The 13,492-nt window shown below is 43.6% G+C and overlaps 1 protein-coding gene across 7 annotated transcripts in view; it reads right to left on the bottom strand.

Moving 5' to 3' along the window:
* Positions 1-226: 226 nt before the first annotated feature.
* syt14a (synaptotagmin XIVa) overlaps positions 227-13,492 on the bottom strand; it is a 39,773-nt gene continuing 26,507 nt past the window's right edge. For 2 of the 7 annotated variants that reach the window (XM_042073106.1, XM_042073103.1), the window contains 6 exons: positions 11,065-11,336; positions 9,259-9,708; positions 8,313-8,499; positions 7,344-7,421; positions 5,975-6,043; positions 227-5,424 (listed from right to left, as the gene is read on the bottom strand). In XM_042073106.1, the coding sequence (XP_041929040.1) occupies positions 5,111-5,424; positions 5,975-6,043; positions 7,344-7,421; positions 8,313-8,499; positions 9,259-9,708; positions 11,065-11,336 (1,370 nt within the window). In that variant the 3' untranslated portion in view covers positions 227-5,110. Of the gene's footprint in view, positions 5,425-5,974; positions 6,044-7,343; positions 7,630-8,312; positions 8,500-9,258; positions 9,709-11,064; positions 11,337-13,492 lie in introns of those variants that run through there. The other 5 variants (XM_042073104.1, XM_042073105.1, XM_042073108.1 and 2 more) reach the window with 5 other exon arrangements.

The raw sequence follows: 13,492 nt of genomic DNA, 5'->3' as shown, positions 1-13,492 counted from the left end.
ATGTTGCATAAATAGTATGGTATTGTTGGTTATGGAAACATACAGAAGAAAAAGTCTACCACTGTCTCGTTTGGTGGAACTCACACATCTTAATAGAAACTATAACAAATGCATCAGTTCTATGAGGAAGTACCTTTGAAAAAAAGTTTTATGGACAAACACACAGACCAGGGATTCAAGCATTTTTTCTTTTTAAAACAATGATATTACATACAAATCTCTTTTTTCTCTCATAAATTATCACATAAGACATCGTTACAAATGAAATAGAAATACAGAGGTACAGTACAGTTACATACAATGAGGTGACAACATCACTTCATAGGAACGCTTCTGAGAAAAACGTAAGGCACCGACCAAATCGGTGGGTAGAGGCAATTTGTTCAAAGGAAAATATAAGGACATACAGTATATAAATCAATATACATAACAATAAGCAATAAGCAACCAAAATGAGGCTGACCAATTAAGCAGTGCATATAACAGATACATAAAAAATGTTGCACATGTTGAAAAATAGTAGTGGGAACACACCTTGTGAAAGGATATTTATACTGTATATATATATGTATATAGAGAGATTTTTGTCTTTGAAAGTGTTATGGTGAGTAGTGAGTATTGTGCTGTCTGAAAGAGCAACCCTGGGCTTCCTAACATATTTCTGGTGTAATGCTGGTGTTGGTAAATTCCTGTTGTTCTTCACCCAGGCACTTACAGATGAGTCAGTGGCCTCTCTTTGGTTACAAAAACGTGTTGTGAATTAAAGGACTCCGCTCGTCTTAGCTTCAGTAGTGGGCTAGGCTAAAACACAGAGATTGAACTCGGGAGGTGACTCGGGGGTCCTCTGCCTGTGCTGGTGTTAATGAGCCTGGCCTCGTTGAGCAGTGGGGCCACACTCCGCCACACTCCTCAGCACTTGGCAGCAAGTTCACGTCTATCGCAAAACCCTTATCCAGTAGCAGGTCTTTGACTTGTGTCAGTTTGACAGGAATGATTTAAAAGCTACCAGCAGAGAACTCCGAATGACATTTCTCACAAAGCAACGCTGGCCCTGTTCGGTGGTGGCAGAAAAATCTGTAAAGGGGGGCGCAAATGGCCAGCTAAACCCAGCAATTACTCACGCAGACCACTCTCGACTCTCAACAACCTTGTCTGGCATGTCAGTCTCGTGTAACAGCCTGATTATGCTCTGGATTTGTGAAAGGGATGGCAACATAGTGAATGCTGCTGTGCTTAAAGGTTGTGGAGATACATACATTTTTACATCCACCATGACAGTATCAAGTGGCTCAGCCTATTTAAAAGCCGTGTTTCCCCCCTCTGTTAACTGTAGATAGTAGGAGCTCGTAAAAGTGCCTAGAGACATTCGTTGTCAATAGCGTACATGGGGTGAGGTACTGACACCCCATTCTCCATGCACAATTCTGAGGGGACATGTTAGGGGTTGAGCAGACCATGTGGAGGAGGCTAAAGGCTGATGGCTATTTAACACTTTGCTCCTCTCCCCTCCTGCTTGATTGAGAGCAGTATGAGAGAAGCCGTAATCCTGTAGTGAAGGGCTTGGCTTTGATCACACCCAGACTTGGCACTAACTCCTCACGGCAACAGATTCCCACGCAGCCTTGCAAACTCTGACGCCTCTGCACACAGAACTCCCTGAGCCCCCAGAGAGAGAGAGAGAGGGGGGGGCAGAGAAATATAGAGAGAAGACAGGAAGAAGGAGAGTGGGGAGATAGATAGAGAGACGGGGCAGGGGAGGGGGAGGGGGGATTCTATTTCTCTCGTTAGGGCAATGTTTGCATACTCTAGCTGACTTTCTTTCACAAGGTGCATTTCACTGTACTGTGCTGTAGGGATGTGCTTCTTTTTTTGCAGTCACAAAAGATACCAGTTCAAAAGGCTGACTCCATATAATGTAGTTTTTCCCTTTTTAACTTTCTTTTTGTCCAAGAGAGAACAACACTAGACGCGCATTATTACCATAACAGATGCTGACATCAGCACAGCCTAAGAACAACAGCACACATAGTCACAACACCTCCCATATATTTAAATTGGTCTAGCCCATATTTCATGTTTTGGGTCAATTTCCTAGTACCTTGTGGCTTATCGTTTTTGTGTTTTTATACCACAATGTTTTTTTAATCAATTACATAACTGAGAAAGACAAGTACGAAAAAGAGAACAGACTGAACTGAGGTCTACAAAACCATACCGCTCACAGAGCTTTGCAACGAGAAACTGTTCCTTAATCCCATTATTAATACAAAAATAGATAGGAAAAATCTATATAAGCGTATACAGTATGTAACAATAGATAAGTGAGAAGTTAACTTTTGTTCAAAAAGAATCAATAGAACCATTTAAGTTGTAAGATCACACAGAGATCATGACACATGACAGATTAGAAAAGCAACCACCAGCAAGCAGGCCACTTTTAGTTCACCTGTCACTAATATTGTCCCTGGGCTGCACAGCTCAGGGGGACTGACACCCTGCTTGACATCTTCTGACACAAGCCCACCACAACATTTCTCATTATATTCAGACAGTTCCTATTACATTTCTTTTATAATTCTGTGACAGCTTCCAAGGTTTTAGGTATAATAGGACTACAAAATGATGGGCATGCCATCATCCCCACTTGCAGCCGCCATTGTCATAACAAAGGTTGTTATCAGCTGTAAGTCAAAGCAAGCATTCATCTAGTCATGCTTTATATATGTCAGATTGGTACTTGAAATCATGTTATAATGCCTTCATATATCCAAGCATGTTTTAGCACAACAGCAAGCATAATCATTGGCATTATGAGTGGCTGTATGACATCTGTGGTGTCGTGTAGCGATCTGATGTGTCATTGTTCCCCTGATGCTGCTCAGAGCTCTCTGAGGGAACAACTGCTGTGGCTAGTTTGGAGGTTAATAGTTTTTTTTCTATTCAAAAAAGGTTAGATTATGAGAGAATGGCTGTGAAATTATTTCTTGTTTTCGGGACACAATGTAACGCTGACTAAGAAAACAACCCTTTAAACTTCATGCAACAATTAAAGAGGAGCGAATCACTCAAATCTGATTTGTAACAGTCTTGGGGTCAAGTTCATGAGACACTCCAAAATGGTAGATGTGCCAGCTTCTCAGAGAGAACTATGTGGGCTTTATGGCAGAACATGTCAAGTTACTAATTACATAACATTGCATTTGCAGCAGTTATTCACCATCACATCACACCAGCACTGTAGCTGAAACCTAACTACACAAAATAGGCTCTAGCTCCTATAAAATTATAGCGTCTGTTTTCACCATTTAGGCCAGACCAGAAATGAGCAAGGCTCCACTAAAAATCGCTGGACTCACTCCAAGGTTCACACACCGTTTAGTGTCTTGCCTCTCATTCATAAATGCAGACTCTAGCATTGGGCACTAGAGACATATGTCAAACATGTTTTGTTTATGTTTTTTCCCCCTTTTGTTTGTTTTCTTTTTTTCTGCTTGTGACTGTTCCACCTGCACACGGAGATGTGCTAAAGAGTGGGTGAGGACATGCAGGTCTGACCTTGAAGAAAGGGAAAAAAAACACACACACTCTGGACTGCACACACAAGGGGATGGCAGCCGTGCTTAAAATAGATGTGTGCGGTGTGAAAAATGAAAGTGTAAGGCATGCAGAGAACATTCTAGGTGTGCCACCGTGGCACACAACACTGAGGATGAGCAGACAAACCAACTATAGTGGGAGAACGTAACTGATGTCATTTATAAGTGTCCCTTTCAGAAAATACAGCCTCTCCAAGGGAAATCAGGCGTTCTTTCTCGGGTGGAGGAGAACGCCTTTTGGAGGGACACAATGGAAAATGGATGTGTCCTGCTTTAAACTTCAAACATAATTTGATTGGCCAGGAGTTGGAGTTTCTGTGAGTCATCCTGCACCACAAAAATCCCCACAAATCATTGTGTGGTCACAGAGTCCTCTGCAATCATCACAAAAATAGCCTTTTACAAGTCTTAGACCTGTTTCAAACGCTGGTGAGAACATTGGTCTGGCTTTATTACCAATGTTTAAAGTGGATAACTCAGCTTTGTACTGATGTAGCTTTGTCAGTTGTCTTCAATCATTTACTTGCATTTTTCATGTCATGTACATACGTATATTTTTTCATCTCATCTCTTTCAAATGACAGAGCAACACATGTCAAAAATCTAATTACATTAGAGTTGTTTTGAGTGTCTTACATGTAATTAAAGATAGGTTCTCCTTAATTTCAGGATTAAGAATTATTGGAACAATTAGCCATATTGTTTAGAAAAAGTACTACAATTATGTGCCTATGTTTAAAATGAACATGTGGCTTTCTTGCCTGCTGTTCAGTTAAAAATTGATTTTAGAAACTTGGAGCACTGCTGGTGGAATAAAGAGAGGTTGGTGTCATGAAGGACAGGCAAGAACTCTCTGTACACTGACAAGTGCAAATATGATGCAAGTCTGTCCTTGTTTAGATTTGATAAAATTCTTTGACTGGGCTCCATGCGGAGAGAGTGAGACTTGGAGTTCCCACTGGGCTGGGATCTTATTTGCACAGACTAAAGCATGCTGGGTACGTCCCAACACCTGTCCCCTGCCTGCGACTCAAGACTCGAGAGCAAACTCAAACAACTGGCTGCTGCTAATCCCATGGACTTGAAATGACTCATCATCAGGAGCTCAAGCTGCCATCTTTTGCAACACGGTGCAGTCTGAAGGATGCCACACCAGTGACAAAGCTCTCAGGCCCCAGCTATATCAGCACATACTCAGTACAGTACTAGGACAAAAAAAGCACACTTTCTCGAAAAACCTGATACCTTGGCAGGGAGTACGCCATCCATATAACATTGGTTCAAATTCAGTTCAACAACAACAACAAAAGTATACATTTAACGAATGAAACTCAAACTCTCAGTTTGCCTCTCAGAACCCTTTTAGAAGCCTGAGCTTGACCTCATATCCCAGAATGCACGGTGGGACAGCTCTGTCTGTCCCTGGGCAGCTCTGAGGCTTGGCCGGGTTGGTCTGCATCACTTGTATCCTTCATACTTACAACCGTCCGTCCGTCCCTCTGTTTGTCTTTCCCCTACGACTCCAACAGACTGTGCCAGTGACAGACCTGCTGCCCTTTGGACTCCTTCATCTGTGTCCAGTGCGTGAGCTCTTCCTCGCCGGAGCTGTTGAGTCCCAGAGAGATCCAGCCGATCATCTCCTTGCGCTTGATGCTGCGCTTGTTGTACACGGACAGGATGAGCGTGACGTCTGAGAGCTGGAAGAGGGCCACTTGGAAGACAAACGTCTCCTTGTAGGTGGGGTTGGGCTGCCCACGGCAGATGGACGTCTTGCACTTGGACATCTCCTGGCCCATGGAGTTCAGCAAGGTCAATTTGACGAACGTGTCTGGGAGAGGGCAAGTGAGGGAGGTAAGAAAGAAGTCCATTAAATGAAAGTCAAAGAGAGCTTCACTGGCTAAATCCAACACCTACATAATCTGAGGTTAGATTGCTATAGAGGTTTGGAAAATTATGGTAAAGTGTATTGTAACTTTATCTCTTGGAAAAAATATGATCACCAAGATTGGTGATAGGAAAACCTCACTGAGTTTAGTGCTTATGTTTGTCCACAAGATATGCACATATTCCTTAGAAATCACTATTGTACTGAAAAAATATCATGTATATCAATAAATTAATTGACATTTACGTTTTTGACATGTTTGACTATCAGACATTTGTGTAAATTGTATTTTAAATCGTGTGCAAAATGCCTGGTTGGTGTACAATGTAGTTTAATTAATTTCTTATTCATCATAATAAATTGAGATTGAAATATCACATCTGCATGAAAACGTTCAGCATATCTGTCTCTCTTCAGTCCTTTCATTTTCATTCACTCCAACAAACACTCTCTGACCAGACGCTGTAACTCAGCTCAAATGGCAGGAAACTACCTTGCATTCTCCAACGCCTCAGTGAATGCGCAATCCATCGCCGTGACTCCTTTTTGTTTTCGTCTGGGCCTACAAATGTATTTTATGATAATGCAGTCTATTTTCAAAATGTCAGAGTGTGTCAGGGATATGTCAAGGGGCTTTCATAGTGTTGAGAGCCAGATGCTTTCAGAGGCGTATCTGCATGCCTTGAATAAAGTCTCGTTTCACTCTCCTCTCTCACATAAAGAGACCAGCTGAAACACGCTTGATTTTCATTCACTCGCCAGTGAATAAAAACTGACAGTGGCGCTGTCAGTGCCTAAAGTGGCCGGCGGTAGTAGAACTCTTCCTCCGCCATTGTTTTTGAATAAACCAGAGTTGAGAGTGCCAATTAATGAGCGTGCAAGAGTGGCAGGCTGAATGCAGATGGGGCCAGAAGGATGCTGAAAGCCAGTTCTTGTTTCCTGCCTCAGTTATGTCGTCACACATCTGACGGCAACATCAGTTACTGACATGATGAGAAATTAACTCTAATTATCTACTGGATTGTTGTGCATACATATATATTAGGATTTTTTCTTTTTTTAAATTGTAAAACTGCAAATATATTGACAGAAAGAATTCAGAGCCACATATTTTATGTGCATACCTTGTTTTGTTTTTGTCATCATGTTTTATTACATACCAGTAGCTCCGACAGTCAAACAGAAAACACTGACCACGCAACACTTTTGAGGTAAATATAAATCAAATTCTAAAAGCGCTGAGATTACATCACCAGACACAGTGACCCCCTGGTATCCACAACACAAGGAAATAAGCCACGTCCTGTAACTAGCCAGCACACTTTGCAAACTAGTGCAGACTGGCTAGTCTACTGAACTGAACCAAAACAAATGACACATGCTACACAAAGACAAGCGATTTCCCCACATTTCCCAGGCAACATCAAAAATGCAAAGCAGCGAGGGGTCTACAAGGAGGCAAGGCGTGTGGGAAATGCAGTGGTAACACACTGATATGGCACACACTAATGTGCATACACAGTATACCATACACGGTAGCACACAGAAACAAGTGGAAAGCTTTACTCATGGATGGCCTATTTGGGAAAAAGCCCTCCGGCTATTATCTACTTAGCCACTCTAAGGGCTATCGCTAACATAACCATCCATGAGGGAAACTTTACCAATCTACTCCCACTGACAGTGTGAATAATGACAGGAAGAGATGATAACAGAAACACAGTGAGAGAGAGAGAGAGAGAAAGAGAGAGAGAGATAGATAGAAGAGAGAGAGAGAGTGTGTGTGTGTGATAAGTGTCCAACATTGATAGTTTGGATAGTAGCCAGCAGACACACTTGATCTGCAGAGCTGAGAGACTCACCTCTAATAATATAAACCTGTCCACCTATCAAGTGCTTTAGACAACAGAATAGTCCATCTGACAACAAGGGTTGGGAAGCAGTAAGAGAAACAATGGACCAAGATGTCAGTAACAGGGTGAAAAGTTCAGGGAAGAATATCAGAGCAGACAGCCAGACAAAACAATCAGAGGGGACAAAACAAAGAACAGCAACAAGGAGAGAGAAACCAGGTCAATGACATCACACAAGGCTTCAGAGTGCGTTTTTTGTCAAGATGACTTCATGAAGCTCTCAAGTATGTTCTTTCTCCTCACAAGGCAGGGCAGCAGAGGTGATTGTGGGTAAAAACAGAGGGGAAAGTTTGCAGCATGTTGGTTGTGTTTTAATAGGATGTAATGATCTCAGTCTGTACAGCACTTGCCTGAATGACACAGTGGCTCAGAAGTCTCATCATGCACATTCAATATTGTGTCTGTAGCACACCACGTGAAAACACCACATGGCGGACCAAACAGTAACCATGACATGGTTATTTATATCAATATGAATAAGCAAGAGCCACTTGAATGGATGTGCTTGCTCACGTAATGGAATTTTATATCTTAATGTTAGGATTCAGATGTTGGTTCTGACTGTTAACATCCACTTAGTTCCATCCACTATCCATCCACCATTATTCAAGATGATTACATGTTGCAGTCATGTAATTTTCACCCGAATCATAGACTTATGTGATGACCTCATCACATGCAGTATATTTGGTGCCAAATAGTCCACAAAACTGTTTAACAGTGGGATGGAAATACTTCCACCTCATACCCATTCTTTTTTTTTTTTATCTTAGTTGAGTTGACGTTAATCAAAATGTAGAGTTTTAGTGGAGCTGTCAAACTAGACTAAACTAGACTGAAAGTTATCTAACTACAATGAAGGAACAGCTTGCACAGCTGTGAGTCGCAACTGACAAGAAACTGCTTTAGCATACTTACTGGGTGGCTTGTTGGCAGCCAGATTCTTGAAGTGGCTGCCTTTGATGATCTCCACGGAAAGACGGCCAGTGGTGGCATTGTAAACGAGACCCACCAGGATCTCTGGCGAGGAGCCCTGGCCCGCCGACTGGAATGAAGATGCACTCTCGCTGGACATCTCGGAGATGCTGACCTGGGACTCGCTGCCCTGGAAACCAAACACAGGAGGCAAACACACAGGCAGCAGATGTAGGTCATCATCAGTGGTTTAATTTTCAATATTTAACAGACCTCCGCTTGAGAATTCATTTAAAGGGACACCAGGCAACGTTTTCGTGTTAATTAATCATCTTCGTAAGTCGGTATATGGTTAAATGACTCATTACGGGGCGAATGAAGGCTCTCTCGCCCGCCCCTACTGTCTGTAGGAAGAATATCCCACTTGCAAGTTCGGTGTATCCTACCCGCCGACCGAAGCAGGATCAGTTTACAGCACAGAGGCAGGCTAACGAAACGCTAGAGATTGTTGCAAACGTGTGTAAAATTGGCAGAGCCGGCGAAGAAGCAGTGAAAACCCTTGACGGAAGATGCAAAGAAAAGGAAAAGAGCTTCAGACCGAGCGAGGGGGAGTTTCGTAGAGAAAAAGCATCAGGCTTGCATGGTGTCCCTTTAAGTATTTATCACAAAGGCTTCTGGCCTATTTGTGACAGGCTAGAGAAAACATAAACATAAACAATCTGTCAGTATAAGTGATTGATTGGGACCTCAAATCGCTGGATTTCTCCTTTAAAACATTGGTAGCATTGCATAGTTCTAAAGAACTAGGTAAAAGGGACTAAAAGTATCCTTCTTATCCTCCTTATAATCAAAGTTTTACAGGCATAATAAAGTTGCCAGAATTGCCTTTCAGTGAGATGATGTGTTTGAAAACTGTTTTCTCCTGGGATCTCATGGGATTGTAACTCACTGGTATAGTGGGACAGGGATCCAGTATGACAGGCACGGACATCTTGCCCTGCAGGTGGAGTTTGGTGAGGTAGAACACCTTCTCGCCCAGCACCTTCTCCTTCTTCATGCGGCGGATGCTGTACAGGCGGAAACGCACGGCGTAGTTGCCGATCATCTCCGTCTCGACATGGCTGAAGCGGAACGTCTCAGTGAACACCGGGCATGGCCCCTTCTGGATGCCCGTCTTGGCCCGCTGCTTCTTGGTGGGCAGCAGCACCAGGTGCACCTGCCAGGAGATGTTGCCCGTGCGCTTGAGGGGAGGGATGTCGGTGACGGACATGACGGTCACTGCGAGCCGCTGGTCCCCTGAGTCATAGTTGAACACCACATCCAGGGTGCCGTACTGGGCCACCGGGTCCGGTTCATAGCCTTTTGGGAGCTGGGCAGCCGACCCACGAGCTGACATGTCCTGAGGGTCAGATTTGCTCTGGTTAGGGGGGTGGGCATTGGGTTAAGCATGCGTATCACAGCATTCCCCTGGTGTCCCAGTTGGAACACGCTAACACAAATAGGATCTCTCATAACTCCTCAACTGTTTTTCTCTTCTGTCCCTCCTTGCACTATTGCACACACACACACACACGCACATAAAATGGGTAAAATTGCCACCGCACATTACAGTTGCATTACAGAGCTTGACATTTTTAAAGCTCGTGACCATATGGTTATACAGTGAAATGTCTTTTTAATAACTTTTTATGCCACTCCTGTGGCTCCTTTACCAAGCAACAGGAGACTAATGTACTCTTGGTGGTGGCACCAGAGAAAAGGGAGAAAAAAACAGGGAAAATATCACCCAGCTACAGTGCAATATGCTGCATAAATAAACTTTCCCTCTCTGATTTTAATGGCATTTTCGCCTGTTTGAGCACGGTTACCATGGTTTCTGCCACAATGAACTTGATGCACACAGCCTCCCTGCATTTACTTGCACTCGTTTGGCATTGCTTACAATCACAATGATGATGTTCCAGAATGGAATAAAACAACAGTGGTTTACCTTTTTACAACACACAGTGACAAAATATGATGAAAATGAATCAACAAGGGTCAAGCTAAATTCCTAAATTCCTTTGCCGTGCACATATTTATGTAGTGAAACATGATTTCCTATCATTTCCACTCACTGCTCGTTACACATGAGAAGCCCTCAGTTGTGTGGCTGTAAGGAGGACTTGAGGAAAGCTGCTTAACCTTCTGTGCTGTGATGACTACTGAAGCTGCCAGAGAGTACTAATCCATAATGTAGCAGGTTAGTGAATGCAGCAAAACACTGAATTATTTAATCAAAGTGAACTCGTTGACATGCAACATGTTCAGAGACATGCATAAAAAGGGAAACACACAAAGTCCTGGTGCCGTGGCACGAAAGGACCTCACTTGCAGCGGCCACAGCTGCACCGTGCCCTTGACCAATATGGCAGCTATTCAATACTGATTATATCTTGTATCAGACAAGTGCAGCAGTATGTAATTCTTTCTGATAAACTGAATTATCTATAAATGGAGCAATGCATGCCAATATCTGTTGACTGAAACACAGTACGCATTAGAAGAGACATGACTCATGATGTCAGAGTCAAGACCTGCATGCATCATTAAGTTAATCAGTATGGTATACGCATATGTGATCATATCAGGACTCTCATAGTTAATGCTATATGATCCTTATATGCAAAACAATACCACCCCTTAATGATATAATTGATGAAGATGTGCGTTTGTGCCAGCTCATCTGGGGCGTAGCTGGTTCTTGCGGCCTCACCTCGGGGCTGAGCACGGCCGTGCTATCGCTGGGCACGTCTTCCTCGTAGCCCTTGTTGAGGTAGCTCTCCGTCTCCTGAGCGCCACTGCCCTCGCTTGGGCACTTGCCGTAGGAGTGGCGCGGGCTGTCGCTGCCGTGGGACAGCTCGCACTTGGTGTCGCCCAGGTCGGAGGGCGTGCAGGACATGCGCGGCGAGCCGTCCTCGTCCTGATAGGGCGGCGGCTGGAGCTCGTCCAGTGGAGGCGTGCGTCTCATCCGCTGGATGCAGTTTGCTGTGAGGACAAACGGGGAGGAGAGAGATTAGTATCTCATTGGAGAAAGTGTACAGCACCATGGGTTAAATGTATAATGGTGACTGTGTGATGAGTAGTCATAAAAGCCCTGTATCAGAATTTGGCAGGTGGGCTTTAGTTTGAAACTTCTAAAGCAATCCAACACCTTGTGATAGTATACTTCAAAGAAGGTGTGGTTATTAAATTTGAAAATAGGATACAGCTCTTGTAAGCCCATGGGTATAGCCTTGTCAGTAATGGATTTCATCCTGATCCTGATTTCATTTGCCACCAGACATGTGGCGTCATAAAAAACAAAGTCCAATACCTGTCTGACCCCAAGAGACAGGGATAACATATTGGTGTGATATTCAATAATGTACCATGAGTAATGCTATGTGCTGCACACACAGATCACAAGGACAATATTTCACGTGGTGACAATCCAGCAGATCCACCACAAGTGCTACTCTGAAGTCAGTGAGGACTGAGAAAAGCTACTGCGTATGGGAAGCCTGAAATGAATCACAAAGGCTGAAATACGAATAGAAATCCTTGACTACCATGCCTTACTGTGTCATACGTAATAAGGCTACTGTGACCCAAGAGGCTGTCAAAGCATGCTGTTGTGTCAACCACTCTGAGTTATTGTCTGTAATGACCCTTACTGTCACTCTCTAACTGACGTAACTCGCGTAGATCTCACAACTACACACAAAGCATGCAGTCTGTTCGGTCTGTACCGTTTCTGTACCCTTGAGTATACGGCTTGTTTTGTCAACAAGTCTCAATTTTGAACCAATTTATTTGACAATAAATCTAGTGCAGCGATTCTTCTGGACAATTTGATGGCAAAATGTCTCATTTGTCAGGAGTGATAATGTATTGAAACCGAAGCAAAACTCAAGAGAAAGACAATTTTCTCAGTCTCAATGGATTCTTTTTTGTGAGAGACTAAATAAGGCAACCACTCTCACAATGGTACTCCTAAAAGTTCATGTTAGGACTCTCATTCAAACATGGAGCTCGACCTGCTTAAATAAAACATCAGTGATACGAGCTGTAAAAAATTAACTAGTGTACATTTAAACCATCCTTATATGATTTTTTCAGTATCCCCCCCTCTAAATGATTCAGCTGCCCCCTAGCCATCACTAAAGATAGTCCTTAAATAAGCTCCCAAAATAGACTTTCAAGTGTAAGTGCAGTCATTTTCATATGGCTCTGGCCTAAATACCACCAGTTTGGATGGTCGTTCCCATCCACAATTCTCCCCATCAACAATGCTCCGCCATGTCGGAGAGATGACCCAACACGCCTCCTGGCATCAGCGAGTACACATGCGAACTGCATTAAGCACGGGTGGTGGAGTGTCACACGCACACACACACGCACACACGCACACACGCACGCACACACACACACACACACACACACACACACACACACACACACACACACACACACACACACACACACACACACACATATGCTGCAAGGGAACAGTGGAATGTTGCGGTGGCCACAGGAATCTGCTGCCGATCAGGACGGGAGGCACATTAGGTGACCTCATCCCCACGATTATCGTCTGGTCCCCATTAGCACAACCCCACTGGGATTCAGACCAGCACTCATAAACAGGGCCGGCCTCAATGGCTCACAGAGCACTGGCAATAAAAAGCCCCAGCGACAGCAATACTCTGTTTTTATACAGAGCGAGACGTTGTTCTTAATGTCCGCTCTTTCGAGGCCTCCACACTGAGGGTACAATAGCATGAGTAGCAACAACTTGAAGAACTGCACAGCATTCACCACCACCTTGGCCCTGCCATAAAAGGATTCATTCAAAACACTCCAGTTCTGTGACAAGACATTCAAAACCTACCTCCTTGAATAGGTTTATATGTTTTAGTCCATGATTTACAATAGTGATTTGTGTTGTCCTTGACCTGAGATTGTGGAGTTCAAAGTCAGCACAGGAGGGGTGATGGTGAATTCTGCCCTTGCAGTATGCTCTCAAACTCAGCGCTTGCACAAGTGCAGCCTCAACTTGATACACCACACTTTTTACCCACATGTAATGACTAAAATGGAGATCTGTGTGGGAAAGGCTTCTTGACGCAAATTTGACTGACACGCGAGGGTAGGATCTGATC

Source organism: Alosa sapidissima, chromosome 19, assembly GCF_018492685.1.
Source record: "Alosa sapidissima isolate fAloSap1 chromosome 19, fAloSap1.pri, whole genome shotgun sequence".
Taxonomy (NCBI): Eukaryota; Metazoa; Chordata; class Actinopteri; order Clupeiformes; family Clupeidae; genus Alosa; species Alosa sapidissima.
This window is presented reverse-complemented; position numbering and strand designations above follow the sequence as displayed.